General features: G+C 45.6%; 4 protein-coding genes across 14 annotated transcripts in view; 1 reads left to right on the top strand and 3 right to left on the bottom strand.

Annotated features, from left to right (window-relative positions):
• Positions 1-845: 845 nt before the first annotated feature.
• On the bottom strand, positions 846-4,107 carry LOC108156896 (wolframin). Of its 2 annotated transcripts, XM_017288636.2 has the most exons (5): positions 3,963-4,107; positions 3,787-3,885; positions 2,172-3,727; positions 1,275-2,104; positions 846-1,206 (listed from the first exon to the last, which is right to left on the bottom strand). In XM_017288636.2, the coding sequence occupies exons 1-5, from the start codon at positions 4,024-4,026 to the stop codon at positions 1,143-1,145; spliced, it is 2,613 nt and encodes an 870-aa protein (XP_017144125.1). In that variant the 5' UTR covers positions 4,027-4,107; the 3' UTR covers positions 846-1,142. The 2 variants fall into 2 exon arrangements, with proteins under 2 accessions (XP_017144125.1, XP_017144127.1); XM_017288638.2 differs by having other exon boundaries at positions 846-2,104.
• Positions 4,108-4,990: 883 nt separating this feature from the next.
• Positions 4,991-9,784, top strand: LOC108157486 (chorion peroxidase). Its single transcript, XM_017289581.2, has 8 exons — positions 4,991-5,186; positions 5,244-5,609; positions 5,672-6,017; positions 6,073-6,509; positions 6,832-7,149; positions 7,271-9,130; positions 9,190-9,359; positions 9,417-9,784. Exons 5-8 carry the CDS (start codon positions 6,983-6,985, stop codon positions 9,683-9,685), a joined length of 2,466 nt encoding a protein of 821 aa, XP_017145070.1. The 5' UTR covers positions 4,991-5,186; positions 5,244-5,609; positions 5,672-6,017; positions 6,073-6,509; positions 6,832-6,982; the 3' UTR covers positions 9,686-9,784.
• Positions 9,785-9,872: 88 nt separating this feature from the next.
• Positions 9,873-10,811, bottom strand: LOC108157487. The gene is made up of 2 exons (XM_017289582.2): positions 10,531-10,811; positions 9,873-10,455 (listed from the first exon to the last, which is right to left on the bottom strand). The coding sequence occupies exons 1-2, from the start codon at positions 10,647-10,649 to the stop codon at positions 10,152-10,154; spliced, it is 423 nt and encodes a 140-aa protein (XP_017145071.1). The 5' UTR covers positions 10,650-10,811; the 3' UTR covers positions 9,873-10,151.
• A 2,444-nt stretch (positions 10,812-13,255) lies between these two features.
• Positions 13,256-15,136, bottom strand: part of LOC108156679 (sodium/calcium exchanger 3) — a 35,552-nt gene continuing 33,671 nt past the window's right edge. For all 10 annotated transcript variants that reach the window (XM_033388629.1, XM_033388630.1, XM_033388628.1 and 7 more), the window contains 5 exons: positions 14,911-15,010; positions 14,713-14,838; positions 14,474-14,632; positions 14,227-14,398; positions 13,256-14,154 (listed from right to left, as the gene is read on the bottom strand). In XM_033388629.1, the coding sequence (XP_033244520.1) occupies positions 13,950-14,154; positions 14,227-14,398; positions 14,474-14,632; positions 14,713-14,838; positions 14,911-15,010 (762 nt within the window). In that variant the 3' untranslated portion in view covers positions 13,256-13,949. The remainder of the gene's footprint in view (positions 14,155-14,226; positions 14,399-14,473; positions 14,633-14,712; positions 14,839-14,910; positions 15,011-15,136) is intronic.

Genomic DNA, 15,136 nt, shown 5'->3' with positions numbered 1-15,136 from the left:
AAACTTCTACATTTTGCTCTACTTAGTACATGTCAACTACACGGTATCTACACATTTGCTACAAATCAACAACATATCAACGGAAAATGGGAGGAAAAATAGAGTTTGATAGACAACAGGCCAAACCGCCAAGAAACAAATGCAAGGTAAATACATTAGCTTTTACCAAATATAACTTGATTTTGAGGTACCCCTGTCTACAGTACATTCAAAATTACGCTCTCCAGACTCATTATTTCGTTTCATATATGAGCAGGACAGAGCAGACCGTCTGACCCTCCAAAATATACCGTCTCATTTTGTAAATATACCGATAAGAATCGAATTAATATTGTTAAGACTAGAATAAAACGAATATAATGAGTGGATATACATACTCGTATTTAAATAAATGTTTGTATAAGAAAAAATGTTTATTTAATGCACATATTTGTATTTATAATATGATATAATCGCATCAACATAAATAGAAATACAGTTAAGTGCTGTTACGATAGTTACACTTCGAACTTTGCATTATTCCCTGATCAAGCGGTTGTAATTTAAAAGTCATATTCGGGGAAAAAAATGCGAATTCGATGCATTTCATTTTCTTCTTTAAATCGTTCGGATGTGCCGGACAGTTATCAACAAGCAACACAATTTTCCGTCCTGCGCGTAGAAACTGCTTATCTAATTTTGGAATGCATTCTTCAAAAAGTGGCTGGGTCACCCGCGCCTTGAACTATCTTTATTATCGATGGATAACGACTTAACGCCCCGAAAGTAGCGAGGTTTTTTACTTTCCTTACTTTTCTGAAGCATCCATATTAGCTGTCGGCACTAACGTAACTCGCTGCTTGCTATTCTTGTCTCCTCTTTAAAGTCATGGTTTTTTTCTGGCAGGCAAAATGCGGTAAAATTCCATATGTCCATACGCTGTCCGGGAATGGCTGGTGCCATTTATGAAAAATGGCTACATCCCCATTGCCCAATGTAAACTAATTGTTCTGCGGGATCTTAATAGATTGGGCATTTACCATCGGGGACATCGTAAGTTGTTGATAGATGTTGTTCAACTAATGAACGCTTTTTATGTTCGCATATATCAGGCCCTGTGAAGAACATCATCACAGCCCAATACGCGAGAAGCAAGAAAGGTTTCAGTTTGAGCTCGAGAGTTCTGATAGTTCTTCTGATAGTGACACTAAATTGGGATCGAGGGAGCTATACATTTGTGATCATTAGCTTAGATAATCAAATCCTTTGCCTTATTTATATGTTAATTAACTTACTTAAACGTAATTAACGGATTCAACAACGCATTCAACAGATACTTAATGCCCCTCATTAGTTCCTGCAGGCGGGCATCCATCGGAGAGGCACCTATTAGTCGTTCAATGCTCGCGGTACCTAGCTCTGGGGACTTACATTTCCGGCACTCGATGGTCTTCAACAGAACTTGCACATCGTTGGTCCGTATCCGGGAGTGATGGAGTGTGCCGTAAAACAGCACAATGTCGCCATGGCTGAGCTGCCGCGTGAAGTTTCCGAAGTCATGGTGAGCCTTTAGAACCACTTCAGAGGAGGTCGAGCGTCCCAGCAGTCCACCCCCGCTGCTGCTACCGACCTTGACCAGCAGGTCATATTCGTAGCGGTTATATTTTTGGAGCGTGCAGCTGCCTGTTCGAGCATTGACTTTTTTGATCACGCGCTCCCACTCATCGCATTGGTCATTAAGGTTGCGATTGCACTGGAAATTCTGCGATATGCCCTCGCCATGAGCGCAGCGTACCGCCCTGCCTAACCAGGCGGGCAAGTAATTGGCGACGAGATCTTCAAACATATTGGAGATCTTGGAGATTTCCACCTTGGTGACGCTGCCCTGCCAGGCCACGGGCAAGCCATTGAGGTGAATGCAACGCAGCTGGGCCTTTATCTTGTTGGGCTCCTCTTCGAAAGGCAGGGCGCACAGGGAATGGAAACGATCCCATGGCAGTGAGTCCACGTCCGACAGAGAATGTAGACCGAATCGTGGCATCGCATTGAAGCGCGGGGTGTCCTTGAAACTGGACGTCATGTAGGGGAAGACCAAAACACAGGCCATTGTCACACCCATGACCAGCTGCAAATGATTTACAAGTATTTAGTTACAGTATAGTATCACAGGATGACACCGCCACTCCACTTGCCTGCAGCACGGTAATATACTTTTGGGTAACACGGTTTAGGGCGAGAAGATAGGAGCCGAGCATGATGAGTAAACAGGCGATGGCTACACCGCCCCAATAAAGTTGCTCGCTGGAAAGCCCGAGTGTCTTGATGGCCACGAAGACCGGAACGAGGAGCGCCACTATTCCGAATAGGGGCAGAAACAAAACCATCCCGGCGAGGACGAGAGTCCCGCGAATCACGCCAAACATGGTGGCACTCTGAGAGGTGGCGATGCACACTTGCAGCCAGCAGAGCGTGACGCAGTGTGGAATGAGATGCGTGTAGACACCGTGCCAGCGTGAACGTTTGGCCATTATCACCAGGAGCACGGGAATCAACAGGTACAATGCTGTGCGGCAGTTCAGACAGAACTCAATGCCGTTGCCAATCACAAATGTCGAGAAGGTGGGTTTACGCAGGTCCAGGAAGCGCCAGCGTGATGTGACCACCTTGTCCATCTCATAAGGATACTTGGCCAAGACGTTGACGGCAAAGGAGACAACCACCACCCAGTTGGGCAGTAGGTCAGACGAGGCATACACGCTCCCTCCCATGGTGAGTAGCGTGAAAGCTCCAGAGATTATAGTTAGCTCTGAGTGGGGCATCCAGCCATCGGCCACCAGAGGATACACAATCAGGTTGCAGATGAAGGCTCCAAAATAATACACGTACGGCTTCATGTTGTTCCGCAGGAAGCGCTCCTCCGCTATACCCGCATCGATGTTGTTGTCGCCATAGCGCAGGAACAGTCCCGACCAAATTCGAAAGTCGACAAACTGTTGCTTGGTCTTTAGCATTTTACAGGTGGCCCAGATCATCATGCCAACGCTGAAATAGTAGCTGATTAGTGGCACCAATTGGAAGCTGCTCCACCAGGACAGAGCTATCAGGAGACCCAGGCGCACGCTCACAGGCAATATGCTAGGCAACGAGATGATGCAGTTCACCAGACGGTGGTAAAACAGAGTGAAAAATATGAGCGGGTGGAAAAAGATGCGGTAGATGGGGTGCACATGGTCTAAGCTCCTTGGATCAGGCACAGACAGTGTCAATGTGTCGTTTACAGTGGGCATCCGTCCGGCACTGTAGTTGGAAGCAGCCGATACTAGATTTGCCTCGGTGATAAAGCGTTGATGCTCCACATTTGCATGCCCCATGGTTTCCACGTTTCCCAGGGGCTCACATTCTGGTTCGCCCTCGCTGCTGGACCCGGACGTTTCGTCCTCAAGTCTGCGGCGTTTACGTTGAAGATTGTATATGCATCTCATCTTTCTTTCCAGCTGTTTGGGTGTAACGTGCTCGTTTCCGTTCGAGAGACAGGCAAATAGTTCACGAGCTGCTTTTCGGGCCGCCCGCTCCCCTGGCGTCATAGACAGGCAGCTACGGACTTCATCCTCGTTCTCTGCCGTTATGCCACGGCCGTCATTGTAGCAATTTTTTAGCAGCTTGGCTGAATCCTCATGGCCATTGTGAGCCGCGGTGACGAGCCAATTTACGGCTTTCTGGTACTGTTCGATTTTGTCCATATTCGGATCTGTTTAAGAAAATAATAGTTTACTTTCGGATGCAGTATAATTCGAGGTTGTCACTAGCCTATTGCGTTTTCCAAAATCTGCTTGGCCAAATCATATTGCATCTGGGGGCATCCCTCCTGTGCAATATGGTTCTTCAATTTGTTTAGTGAGGCTCGATCTGTAATCATGTTTGAATTTCGTTGAGTTATGCCTGCCTTGCATTGAGCCTTCCGAGTTGCGGGTTATGGTACATACCTTCTAGATTCCAGCGCCTACGTTTGCTGACGCCAGTCGGCTCGTTTTGCGTCCAAGTTGCCATCTATTCTGACAATGTTAAATTTTTGTTTACAAAATCAAGTGAAATTCTTAGCAAGGGTAGTGGAGTTATCGCTAAAATATACCGTCCGACCGTCGGAAATATACCAAAATATACCCTCTCATTTTTAAAATATACCGTAAATATACTGACGAATTCAAGTTATATTACACATATTCCACGTTGTTGATATTCCGTCGAATATTACTAGATGATAAAACCCTCAGCTCTTCCCACATAATTGTATTCCATTGATGAATAAACTTTCTACAAGACTAGCTACTTTTAAGTACTCCCATTTCTTGTATTTTGACTAAAACAAGGTTTAAACAAAGCACTTCAACAAAAAAACAGTCGCAACAATATTTGAAGACTTGTTGCTTGTCAACCCCAGTATGGTACTTGTATACCCTATTTCGCTGCCTACCGGCTCAAAAAGAGCTCTACCCGGTTCAAGTTCGGCAATCGATACTATCGAGTGGTGCGCGCCAAATATAAATTGCTTGAAAAAGAATGAGAGAAAAGGATTTATATGCAATACATTGAAATAAATAATGCACATAAGTACGATTTGAAAGCGAAAATTAAAAAATTCTGCGTATGAAATGGTCACCCTGCATAGCAATCACTATTTCTTAATGTTACATTTTTGTTTACGAATCGGAACTCTATGAATTATGGTCGTGTGACATAGGCTTACGGAACATGTGAAAGCCTTACGGCTATCGTTACAATCCCATTGTCGACCAGTTGGTATATGTATCAAAACACACATTAATATTATGAAACTTGAAGAACTTTAGGGCAGTTTAGGTGATATATATGATATATATCGCTGTTTTTTTATAAGTAAAGAGGAAGGATAGGATGAATCTGCAGGAAGAATTAACAAACATCATTATTTTCCGAAACTTAGCTCAAGTTGTTCCCGTGTTTAGGTAGTGAGGGGTTGAGTGGGTTAAGTTCGTTTATTCATCGGTATATTTTAAAAATGAGACGGTATATTTCGGAGGATCTCAGAGTGCGCGTAAAACAACAAAATATGTCTTTATTAGTGTTATCAGTGTTTATCATAGCTACCAGCTGTAATTGAGGCGTGTCATCGCAAGGATTCCTCCGGCAACTCGAGCTGCTGTCCACTTTCAGGACGACCCAAACAACAGGTATGTAAACTGAGGTCTTGCATATGTGAAAATGATTCAGAACACTTTTCCCAACAGCCGGCATAGTTTGTCTGTGCGATCCACCCAGTCGGTACCCTGCATCCGGTCGAACTAGAATGTTGTGTAGAGGTTACCCCCCTTCCCGTCGTTGGGATCGAGGCCTTGAAGGACTCATCATACATAGCCGTCTCTGCCGCAGGAGACTTAACGTGATCTTATCGGGTCAAGGCTTTGTTCAACTCATAAATGTACCTGGGGAACAGGTATACCTTGCTGTGACCAGGATCTGCTCTTTGGTATTTCTCCAAGTAGGCCTGGCCAACGAAATGGCACCACAAGACCATTAAGCCCGAAACCAGTTGGCTTGGTGGATTTAGAGCTACATTTGTGACAAAACCCTTGCATTCGAGCACTTGGGAAAAGGTTATTATTATTGTTCTTTTTATAACGATTTATTTAATTTATCTTGCAACTACTCTCCTTAGCTTAATGCCATACCCTGCGGCAGTAATATGGTGAAGCCGACCGAAGGCGCTACGAACAGTAGCGATAAAATAAGTACTGCCATAGCTCTGCGCTCCTTACAGATGCCACTGTCGCCATGTGGGATGAGAGGCCCCATGGCAGCCCCACCATCCAGGATATATTCTATGTGAAACTGTGCATATTCCAGTTTGTATTCGAAGCCCTAGCCGAAATGGTTATCAATCAGATTTCGGATCAGAGAGAAACCACAGTAATGGTGGCCTCAGACTGCGCTATGGCGCCCAGGGCATCAGTGAGACAGAGCTAAAGAAGGCTGCAGCAGCAGCGAGCTCATCTCAGTCCTAAGTAAGTATGTTTTCATTATACCTGGAGCTGTATTTCATATTCATTCCTTTTCCAGTCAAGGATCGGAAGTACTTTCAGAGTCTGGTTGGCCAATATGCGATGTGACCAATGACAAAGAACGCTCGGATGAGTACACAAGCAAATACACAGAGCTAAAATTCTCGCAGTTTGCCATTAGCTTGTATCTTCGGCAGCAGCGTCATGGCTAGGTATTCGAGCGCTTCAAGGGCAACCAGTTAGCACTGGCGCAACTCATGCGCGACCATCCATTGCTGGTCTGGTTTCAGCTGATATTCAACGGCACCTACGACCGGCGGCAAAGCTCATGTCGCAAATTAGATTAATACTGATCTAACGCTCAACGAGTGTCAGTTGTAGTTGACTCTTGGCCTTGACCCAGTAGCACAGAAAGTGCTCAAACCTTAGGATATAATTGATGTAAGTCTGGACAGACCATTAGGTCTAAAAATCATTGAAATCTCGGAGCTTATGGTGAGTCGTCATCTTTCTACCACCCATGGAGGAGTTTCTGGAGAGCACAGAACTGGTCTATCTGCCGCAGAACAAGTCGTTCCAATATCTCTTGAAACTGACGAGTATGAGGCTAATATATTCTAAAAGCCAATAGAAATGGAAGTCTAATTATGTGTTGTATACACAAGCATTTACATTTATTAAAGTTTAAGCTTTAAGTTCAAGATGGACTGTTTTTAAACTGATGCGGCTTGTGGGCTGGTGGACAGTTACCAGCTTTGTTACTCCTCTGCTCAACCGCTGGGATTATAATATATTATATACTGGGTTTCTTCGTCAGCCTCAAGCTAGCACACTGTCGAACGCGGAGCTGCCGGCGAAAGTATCTGAAGTGTGGCGAACGGAGAGGAAGCCCTCTAAGTGTTGGGTTGGCGCAACTTTACAGTCGAGTCGCCGTGGGCCACTGGCCCCTCATCAGTTCAGCTTCGATCATGACGGACGAAACAACGCCACTCACCGCCGCCGTAGCCAGTGGCTCTGGTTATGTGGCGCTGCCTCCTTATCAAGGACCAGAACACGTATTTCCAGGCGGTGTCTCACCGCGTTCGCGTCGCAGCAAAATGAAACAGTTCCAGTGTTGCATTGGAATTACATTCATGTGAGTGGGGCAACCCGAAAGGGACAAGTATTTCCCATATTTTCCAGTGTGGAACATTTGTATAGGCGCCGCCTAACCGCAGTGTGTTAGCCACAAAGTTAAATTATTTTCCTGTCCGCAGAGTCATTGTGTTCGTCGCCTTGGGCCTGGCCCTGTTGTTTGACGACTCGCTCAGCAACACAGATGGTGGTCCCAGCTTTTTCTTGGCCATAAATGGAACAGACATGGAGCTACCACCGACGACACCAATTCCAGATGAGCCGGAAGCGGATTGGGCCCTAAAACAGGCGGCTGTCGATCGTCATGAGGGCGCCCGTTCAGTTAGTGTCGGCATCAAGGCGCTGGGGGATCGTGAGATATTGGAGGAAGGCCTACAGCCGAATGAGGTCAACACGCCAGCTTTCCGGCACTATCGTTCCCTGAGCACCAATCCAGAGGCTCGGAAACTGGCCCGTCGTGGTTACGTAGAGAACCAGGCGACTATGGACATTGCCCGAAGATTCAACTACACCAAACAGCCGGGTCGAAGTAATATTGGCTGGGGCCCGCAGATCGTGCTGCCGGATCCCACGGTGCTTCGGTTGGACTGTGACTTCAATGCCCGCTACAGGCGATCTACTGGCGTCTGCAACAACAAAGATCATCCGCGCACATTTGGAGCTTCGATGGTGCCCTACCGCCGCATGGTGGCACCGGACTACTCCGATGGCATTGCAGCTCCCAGGACCAGTCATGATGGACACCTGCCACCGGCACGCCTAGTCTCCCTGAAGATTCATCGTTCCAGCTACGAGACGGACTCAAACTTCACCGTGATGCTGGCGGTCTTCGGCCAGTTCATGGACCACGACATCACCGCCACATCGCTGACCACCTCCCAAGAGGGCGAGTCGATCAACTGTTGTGCGGCTGCCACACGCGAACAGCATCCAGAGTGCTTTCCCGTGGAGATACTCCCCGACGATCCCTACTACAAGCGGTACAATGTCACCTGCATGAACTTTGTTCGCTCTGCGCCGGCGCCCATGGGCAGATTCGGGCCGAGGATGCAGCTGAACCAGGCCACCGCATTCATTGATGCCTCTGTGGTGTACGGCAACCTGGAGCAGCGGCAGAACCAGCTTCGCAGCTTCATCAACGGCACGCTGCGCATGTTCCTAACTGACGACGGACGAGAGCTGCTTCCGATCTCGTCCAATCCTTCAGATGGCTGCAATCGCGTCCAGATGACACGACAGGGCAAGTACTGCTTCGAGTCTGGCGACGATAGGGCCAACGAGAATCTGCTGCTCACCTCCATGCACCTGCTTTGGGCCAGGCACCACAATAATCTGGCTCGAAGCCTGCACGAAGTGAATCCCCACTGGGACGATGAGCGGATCTACCAGGAGGCCCGTAAGATTGTCGGCGCACAGATGGCCCACGTCACCTACAATGAGTTCCTGCCGGTGCTGCTCGGCAGGAATCTGACTCGGGTCAAGGGTCTGCTACCGGCCAGCCACAATCTCGACGAGCCGGATACATACGATCCCCAGGTGGATCCCAGCATTGCCAATTGCTTTGCTGCGGCCGCCTTCCGGTTTGCCCACACCCTGCTGCCGGGTCTGTTCAATTTTTCTCGAGACAATAGTACGCCCGAGGCAATAGAGCTGCACAAGATGCTCTTCAATCCTTTCTCGCTGTGGAATGAGCACGGCATTGACCACGCCCTGAATACAGCTGCCAATACGCCAGTGATGCGCGTGGATCGCTTCTTCTCTCTGGAGGTCACCCAGAAACTGTTTGAAGGCAATCCCGACGATCCGGTTCCACTTTGCGGTCTGGACTTGGTCTCGCTGAACATTCAGCGTGGTCGCGATCACGGCATACCCGCCTATCCGGTCTTCCGGCGTCACTGCCGCCTGCCCCCGGTGGACACCTGGGAGCAGATGGCCCAGGCCGTTGACAACGCCACACTGGCGTCCATCAAGCAGATTTATGAGTGAGTGCATTGCAAAGACACACTGACTTTCCCCTCCGTTTAACCCGTCTAACCCTTAGATCACCGCAGGATGTGGATGTCTATACGGGAGCCGTCAGTGAGCCACCGCTCGAGGGTGCCATCTTTGGTCCGCTGTTGAGTTGCATGGTCTCCGACCAGTTTCTGCGCCTCAAGCTGGGCGACTCCCACTGGTACGATCGGAAAATGGGACCCCAGAGGTTCACCAAAGGTGAGTTCTGTCAAACTGAAGTAGTGCCTCGTCGTTGGCTAATCCTTGCTTGTGCAGGACAACTGACGGAGATCTACAAGACAAGTCTGGCCGCCATCATCTGTCGAAATTCGGATGGAATAACGCGAGTTCGAGAGCGTGTCATGGAGCGTCATCGAATGGATGACAATCGCTACGTCAACTGTCAGGATTTGGCTGGCTTCAACTTGAATCTCGAGCCCTGGTCAGAGGCCAAGCAGTCGCCAGAGCTCCACAGGACGAGTTTCAGTCGGTCGGACAAGGCGGTGCGGGTAATATCAAAGGAGTCGAAGGGAGCAAATGTATGAGGTTTATTAGGCTCGGCTAAAAACCCATAACATTATTGTATGAAAAAATGCCAAATAATTGTGAAAATCCAAAACGAATCTGCAGTTTCCGGGCATACCATTCCGGACTAAAGGACGCTGCCCAGCAACAGCATCATGATAAGGCACTTCAATTCCTATTTACTTGCCTTTTAAAGTGCATATTACATACTCGTATAGTCGTGTTTAATTGTACTTATTAAAAATATAAATTAATAGCAAATAATGACAATTAAAGTAAGCTTGTAATCAAACACGAATCGATTCCGTACTGCCTCAGTGCTAAGCTTATCGCTTAGTCAGCAAATGGAATACTCGTAGTCGAGTGGGAAAGCCGTAGTCCGTAGTCGTTGCCGGAAAGCCAAACAGATGCGTATTGGGAGCGCGGCTGATGTAATCCCATGGGTGGTATTGCGGCATAGCAATCCCCAAGAGCTATGGGGATTAGCTATAAACTGGCCAGCAGCAGCTGAGTGCCATTGGATGCCAAGGCAACTGGCGGAGAGAATGTGGATGGCGACGAGAACGGGAACGTGATGTTGTTTGTGGTGCCGCTGCCGGGGCCGCTGACGGTCGTGCTAATTGCTCTATTTGACCGACAGCCATCGTTGGAGTGCGCCAGTACCAAGGCGGCAAAGAGGGTCAGCAGGAAGATAAACCCGAGGCAGAAAGAGCAGAGACGCCGCACACTCTGCCACCAGGGATCCAGGGCAAAGGGCAGCAGCTCCTCCAGCGTCAGACCGAATGAGTAGCTGGTTGGGGGGGAGGGGGTAGAAACGCTGTGTAACAAAGTTATTTTTTAATGAAATGCGACAGAAAGCGTTTACTCAGCAGTTGTGAAAATGGGTTCATAATCCTTTGGATCCTTTGGCAAAACAATGATGTGCTGGCGTTGCTGGTGTCCTTGCTGCGATGCCAGCAGCGCTGTTTTCTCATCACAGGACATATTTGCCTCGTCTTGTCTGTCTGTCTGTTTGTTTGTCTGTCAGGACTTTCTCTGGATTACAAACACTTCTCTACACTCCCTCAAAGGCGACCGACTGCAATGCGGCTGAGATTGCTCCGTGGCGCACTGGCGGACAACTGGCGACTGCCTTTGGGGTTTGTTTCAACTTAAATTAGCCGCGCGAGAGGCAGTTCCATTTGTTTTATTGCTATTCGAAATCCCGTAAACAACTTTATCTTTCCGCTTCATTGTGCTCTCGTTGTCTGCTCTCGCCTGCTCATCTTCCGCAACCAGCTTTCTACGCTGATTTCCCCCGCTTATCTTGTGCAGCTTTTTTGGGTCTCCTCTCCGTCTCCGTCTGCGGCTGATGATAAGGGTTGCGTAACAGCGCCCAGTTTCCCATAGCGATAAGTAAGCTGCCAGATGATAAGAGGACCAGACCAGACCTTTCCAGCCTTCTTGGAAATGAGGGAATTGGGAAACAAAAAAAGAAGATCGACAATCGCATTCGGTTTAATGTGTAGTTTATTGGGTTTTCATTGGGTTAACATGCCTGGAAATACATTCACATTCGGGTATGGTATGGTAGGCAGCACTGCTGAGCGATGCCATTATTGTTGTAACTCTAGGCGATAGGCTCTTGGCGCTATACGATTGGGTAGTAAAACGATAAGCATTATTTCTGATGCCTGCCCTAAAGTACGAGTATGTAAATTCTCAAAGTGAATATTCAAGTTCTTATATCGTATTGTAGTGAAGAGAGAGATAGCGAGTTCTAGCTCTGCCTCTGGCCTCTGATCTCTGGGCCCAGAGATACCAAAAAGATACCGTTAGTAAGATGGCTACAGTTCTAACTGCATTCATATATAGTAGTATGCTACAGAAGCTACATATATGTATACATACATACATATCTTATGTATTCGATCTGCTATTTGATTAATATACTTTGCTTTGCTTCTTGAATATTTTTTATAGACTGGGCGTACGAATATATATATTTTGCATTTGCTTTGGTTTTTGGTTTTTTTTTTGGGTAAAATCACATTCATAAGTATACATATAAAAAATGCAGGTATAATTTGAATTCGAAAATACACGATAACAAACAGCAAATTATTAATATTGTACAATACACATACACATATTAACCAACACTCGTTTGCCGATCCAATCATACCAGATCTACATATATCATATTCATACATCGTACATCTAAGGAAAGGAAATCGAAAATGAATGAATTTGAAATGAAGCAAACATATTGGAAATTACACTTATAAAAAGTATATGGAAAAGAAGTGAATATAATCGAAAAGTTTATATAGTTAATAATCTGTTCGTCCACTTTCTGCCGCTGCTCTTTCTACTCGAAGTCCTTCAGACGTACCCTACATCCTATATCGGAAGCACTTTTATCGCTTTATTTGCCTTTTCCATTTGAATATAATCGTCTATAGATAAATATAGGTCTGTATGTCTGCCCACTTGTACGACTATAGGTATATTGATGTATTTTTTTTATGTGTTATATTGTTTACGGTTTACTGCTGTTCGGCACTTCTATTCCATACATTATTCATCCTATCTGCTATTTGCTATTCTATTCCATTCTATTCTATTCTATTGATTTCCTTGCCAGACTTACCCTGACCCCCGACCCGTGGACGATTCCCCCGAATCGCATGTTAACTGGAGTAATATCCATCGAATATCCTTGATCAATCCTATGACTACATACAAACATTTGTGATCTGATCTCGTCTCAATATTTGCGCTTAAACAACGAGAAATTAAGTTTAAAAAAAAGAACAAACGATTGAAATAAATTTTAAAAGAAATTTAATTATAATATCTAGCAGTAAACATTGACAATATAATTTAATACATACATACATATTTCAGCTATAATTATATTTTTATTCCACTGTTTTATCGTTCATACTCGTATATGCATTTGTATATGTATTTGGTAATTAATTACGTCAATTTACGTCTAAATTTGGCGAAGTTCTATCATCAAGTTCCCCATATAATACAAATTTATGCATGGCTATAAATATCATTAGGTTTCCTTTCCTTTCCTCTCCTCTCCTTTCTCCTCACCCCATTATTTAGCTAGAATTTTGCTACAATAAATATGAAAAAATACATAGTACATTATACAAAAAATATGTACCTGCTAGTTACATTTTGATTACTCGTACTCGTACATTCACTTTTTGTTTTGTTTCTCATTCATTTCATCTATTTGTCGGTTTTGGTGTTTGCCTTAATATCCGGTTTTTTCTCTACTTCGATTTCGTTCGATCACTGCCAGGCGACATAAGCAAATTGAAAGTCTTTTTTTTGTTGTTGTTTAAGTAAATTGATTAGTGCTCCTGTTATTGTAAGTAGTGTGCAGTGCGGAAACACTGATGGTCTTTCGGGGCTAATCGCTAGTAAGTAGTGCCGCCACTTGGTTTGGTCAGAGTTCAAGAAAAGAGCTAGTATGGAGGGACTAGAACTAGTTGTTGGGTAGGAGACTGCCTAAGTATTAATAGTACGAATAGTAGTAGTAGTAGTAGTAGTAGTAGTAGTAGTAGTAGATGTGGTAGTCGTAGTAGTATTTAGCTTAAGGGGTTTTCTGTTGGCTAAAACTTTTAATTTTTTCTGCTAAAACTTACACATGTATTAAATTAACAATGATTTCTGACAGATGGAGAGACGATTTCAATTTCAAAATTAAATTCGAATTCAAACGGACGGGGGCGGTATCGGTATCTCAGTGTCCCCCTCCACGCGTTTGTGGACTTGTGGATTAAGTACAGCTTTAACAAAGAACAACAATGACTTAAGTTGTACGCAGAATGATATAATAATAAATATATATTGTATGTTTAGAGTATGTGTGTATAATTAAGTATATATGGCATAACAATGAATGATCTCGTTACAATTACAAGATTGCTGAGCCGTGGCAGCCTTTCTGTATTTACAATTCATATCGAATATATGTATATATATATAAATAAAGAGAGTAATGTAAGGTAATCGTAAAATAGTACACAATATTTAAAATAAGCCCGACTTACAAACCTAGTTAAACATTACGATTTTACTCTTAGTATTAACATAAATTTTACACAATAAATATCAATATATATATGGCATAGCACAGTGCAGTGCATACGCGTATATATATAAGTTTACATTTATAAAACTGTTTCGAACAGCCTCTTCGCGTGTGGTTTTTGTTCTCGATTCTGTCCTGGCGATACATTTCCTTTGAGCCAACGCCATTAGGGTGGTGTGGTTCGCTTAGATCCGGATGATGTCATAGGCCTCCAAAGTGCAGATGGTTACATAGAAAACCCAGAGGAACACCAGGATCGAAGCGCAGAAGTACTTGGATCCCCTTGGACCGCCCAGCTCCGCACCAATGTTCTTGTTCCAGCGCCGGCACATGATCACAGCGATGGCAACCAAAGCCTCGGCCACGAAGAGTCCCACTGCAAAGCCAATCCTGTCAAAGGACGAGAATCGTGTAAGTATTCATTTTATCATTGAAATTTGAAAGTGTCAAAGGCAGACTTACGTTCCCGGCTCCACGTTGAAGGTTCCGCCATGGGACATGTGGTAAATGGAGGCAATGGACCAGGCCAGCCCAATGCCCAGGAATACGTTGACCGCATTGCTGCCCGTGACATTGCCGATGCAGTTATCGGCACCCTCGTCGTGCTTGGCCGCAATCATGCTGGCAAATGTATCTAAACCGAAACGAATCGAGTGTCAGGCATGTAAGAGTGTCTGTCAGGTGGGGGATCGCTGTCCCAAAAGCTTACCTGGTATGCTGGTGCCCAGGGCCACGAAGAGAATGGCTGTAACCGAATCCTTGATATTGAGGGCGCAACCGAAGTAGGAGGCGGCGTCCCCAATGACGGCGGTGATGATACCAATGACAGATATCGAAACCAGAAAGGTCACATAGCCGCCGTAAATGTCTAAGGGGAATAGAGTCAGAGTTGGGAATAGAAACAGGAGTCTGCAAGCCACAGTCTGCAGCCTGCAGGACGAGACTCACTTGTGGGCGGCACAAATGCAAAGAGAACCTTCCAGAAGAGGCAGACAAAGTGGCTGATGTAGCTGAGGCAGCTGGGCACCTCCTCCTCCACATCATCGTCCACATCATCGAACTCACTTTCATCGGCTGAAAAATGCAAATGTTAGTTCGTTGTTATTCGATGATGATGATGTCATGAAGAGCAGCGGGCGTTTGTACCTGGGATGACGGTGAGGGCATCTTTGAACTGTTCCTTCCAGGAGGATGTGCCGAGCACGGCTGAAGTATTCGCCTTGGCCACCAGTTTGTCGACAGTAGCCTGTGGAGAGAGAGAACACACAGACATTACTCATACGCACATAACGTATACGCAAGAATAAAAAAGTTACAGACACACACAGTCGAACAGACAGACAGGCAGAACACACAAAGTGTCATTTGGAGA

This window comes from Drosophila miranda, chromosome 2 (assembly GCF_003369915.1).
Source record: "Drosophila miranda strain MSH22 chromosome 2, D.miranda_PacBio2.1, whole genome shotgun sequence".
NCBI lineage: Eukaryota > Metazoa > Arthropoda > Insecta > Diptera > Drosophilidae > Drosophila > Drosophila miranda.
The sequence above is the reverse complement of the archived record's forward strand: the minus strand, read 5'-3'. Positions and strand labels throughout refer to the sequence as shown.

Excerpts from the sequence above, each read along its gene's own strand:
- LOC108156896 (XM_017288636.2), bottom strand. The coding sequence starts at position 4,026 with ATGGCAACTTGGACGCAAAACGAGCCGACTGGCGTCAGCAAACGTAGG. Across the intron at positions 3,728-3,786 it reads GATTTTGGAAAACGCAATAG|ATCCGAATATGGACAAAATC; the intron begins GCTAGTGACAAC and ends TTTCTTAAACAG. Across the intron at positions 1,207-1,274 it reads AATCCGTTAATTACGTTTAA|CTCCCTCGATCCCAATTTAG; the intron begins GTAAGTTAATTA and ends ACAAATGTATAG.
- LOC108157486 (XM_017289581.2), top strand. The coding sequence starts at position 6,983 with ATGACGGACGAAACAACGCCACTCACCGCCGCCGTAGCCAGTGGCTCT. Across the intron at positions 9,131-9,189 it reads TCCATCAAGCAGATTTATGA|ATCACCGCAGGATGTGGATG; the intron begins GTGAGTGCATTG and ends TCTAACCCTTAG. Across the intron at positions 9,360-9,416 it reads ACCCCAGAGGTTCACCAAAG|GACAACTGACGGAGATCTAC; the intron begins GTGAGTTCTGTC and ends TTGCTTGTGCAG.
- LOC108157487 (XM_017289582.2), bottom strand. The coding sequence starts at position 10,649 with ATGTCCTGTGATGAGAAAACAGCGCTGCTGGCATCGCAGCAAGGACAC. Across the intron at positions 10,456-10,530 it reads CCCATTTTCACAACTGCTGA|CTACTCATTCGGTCTGACGC; the intron begins GTAAACGCTTTC and ends CCCCCCAACCAG.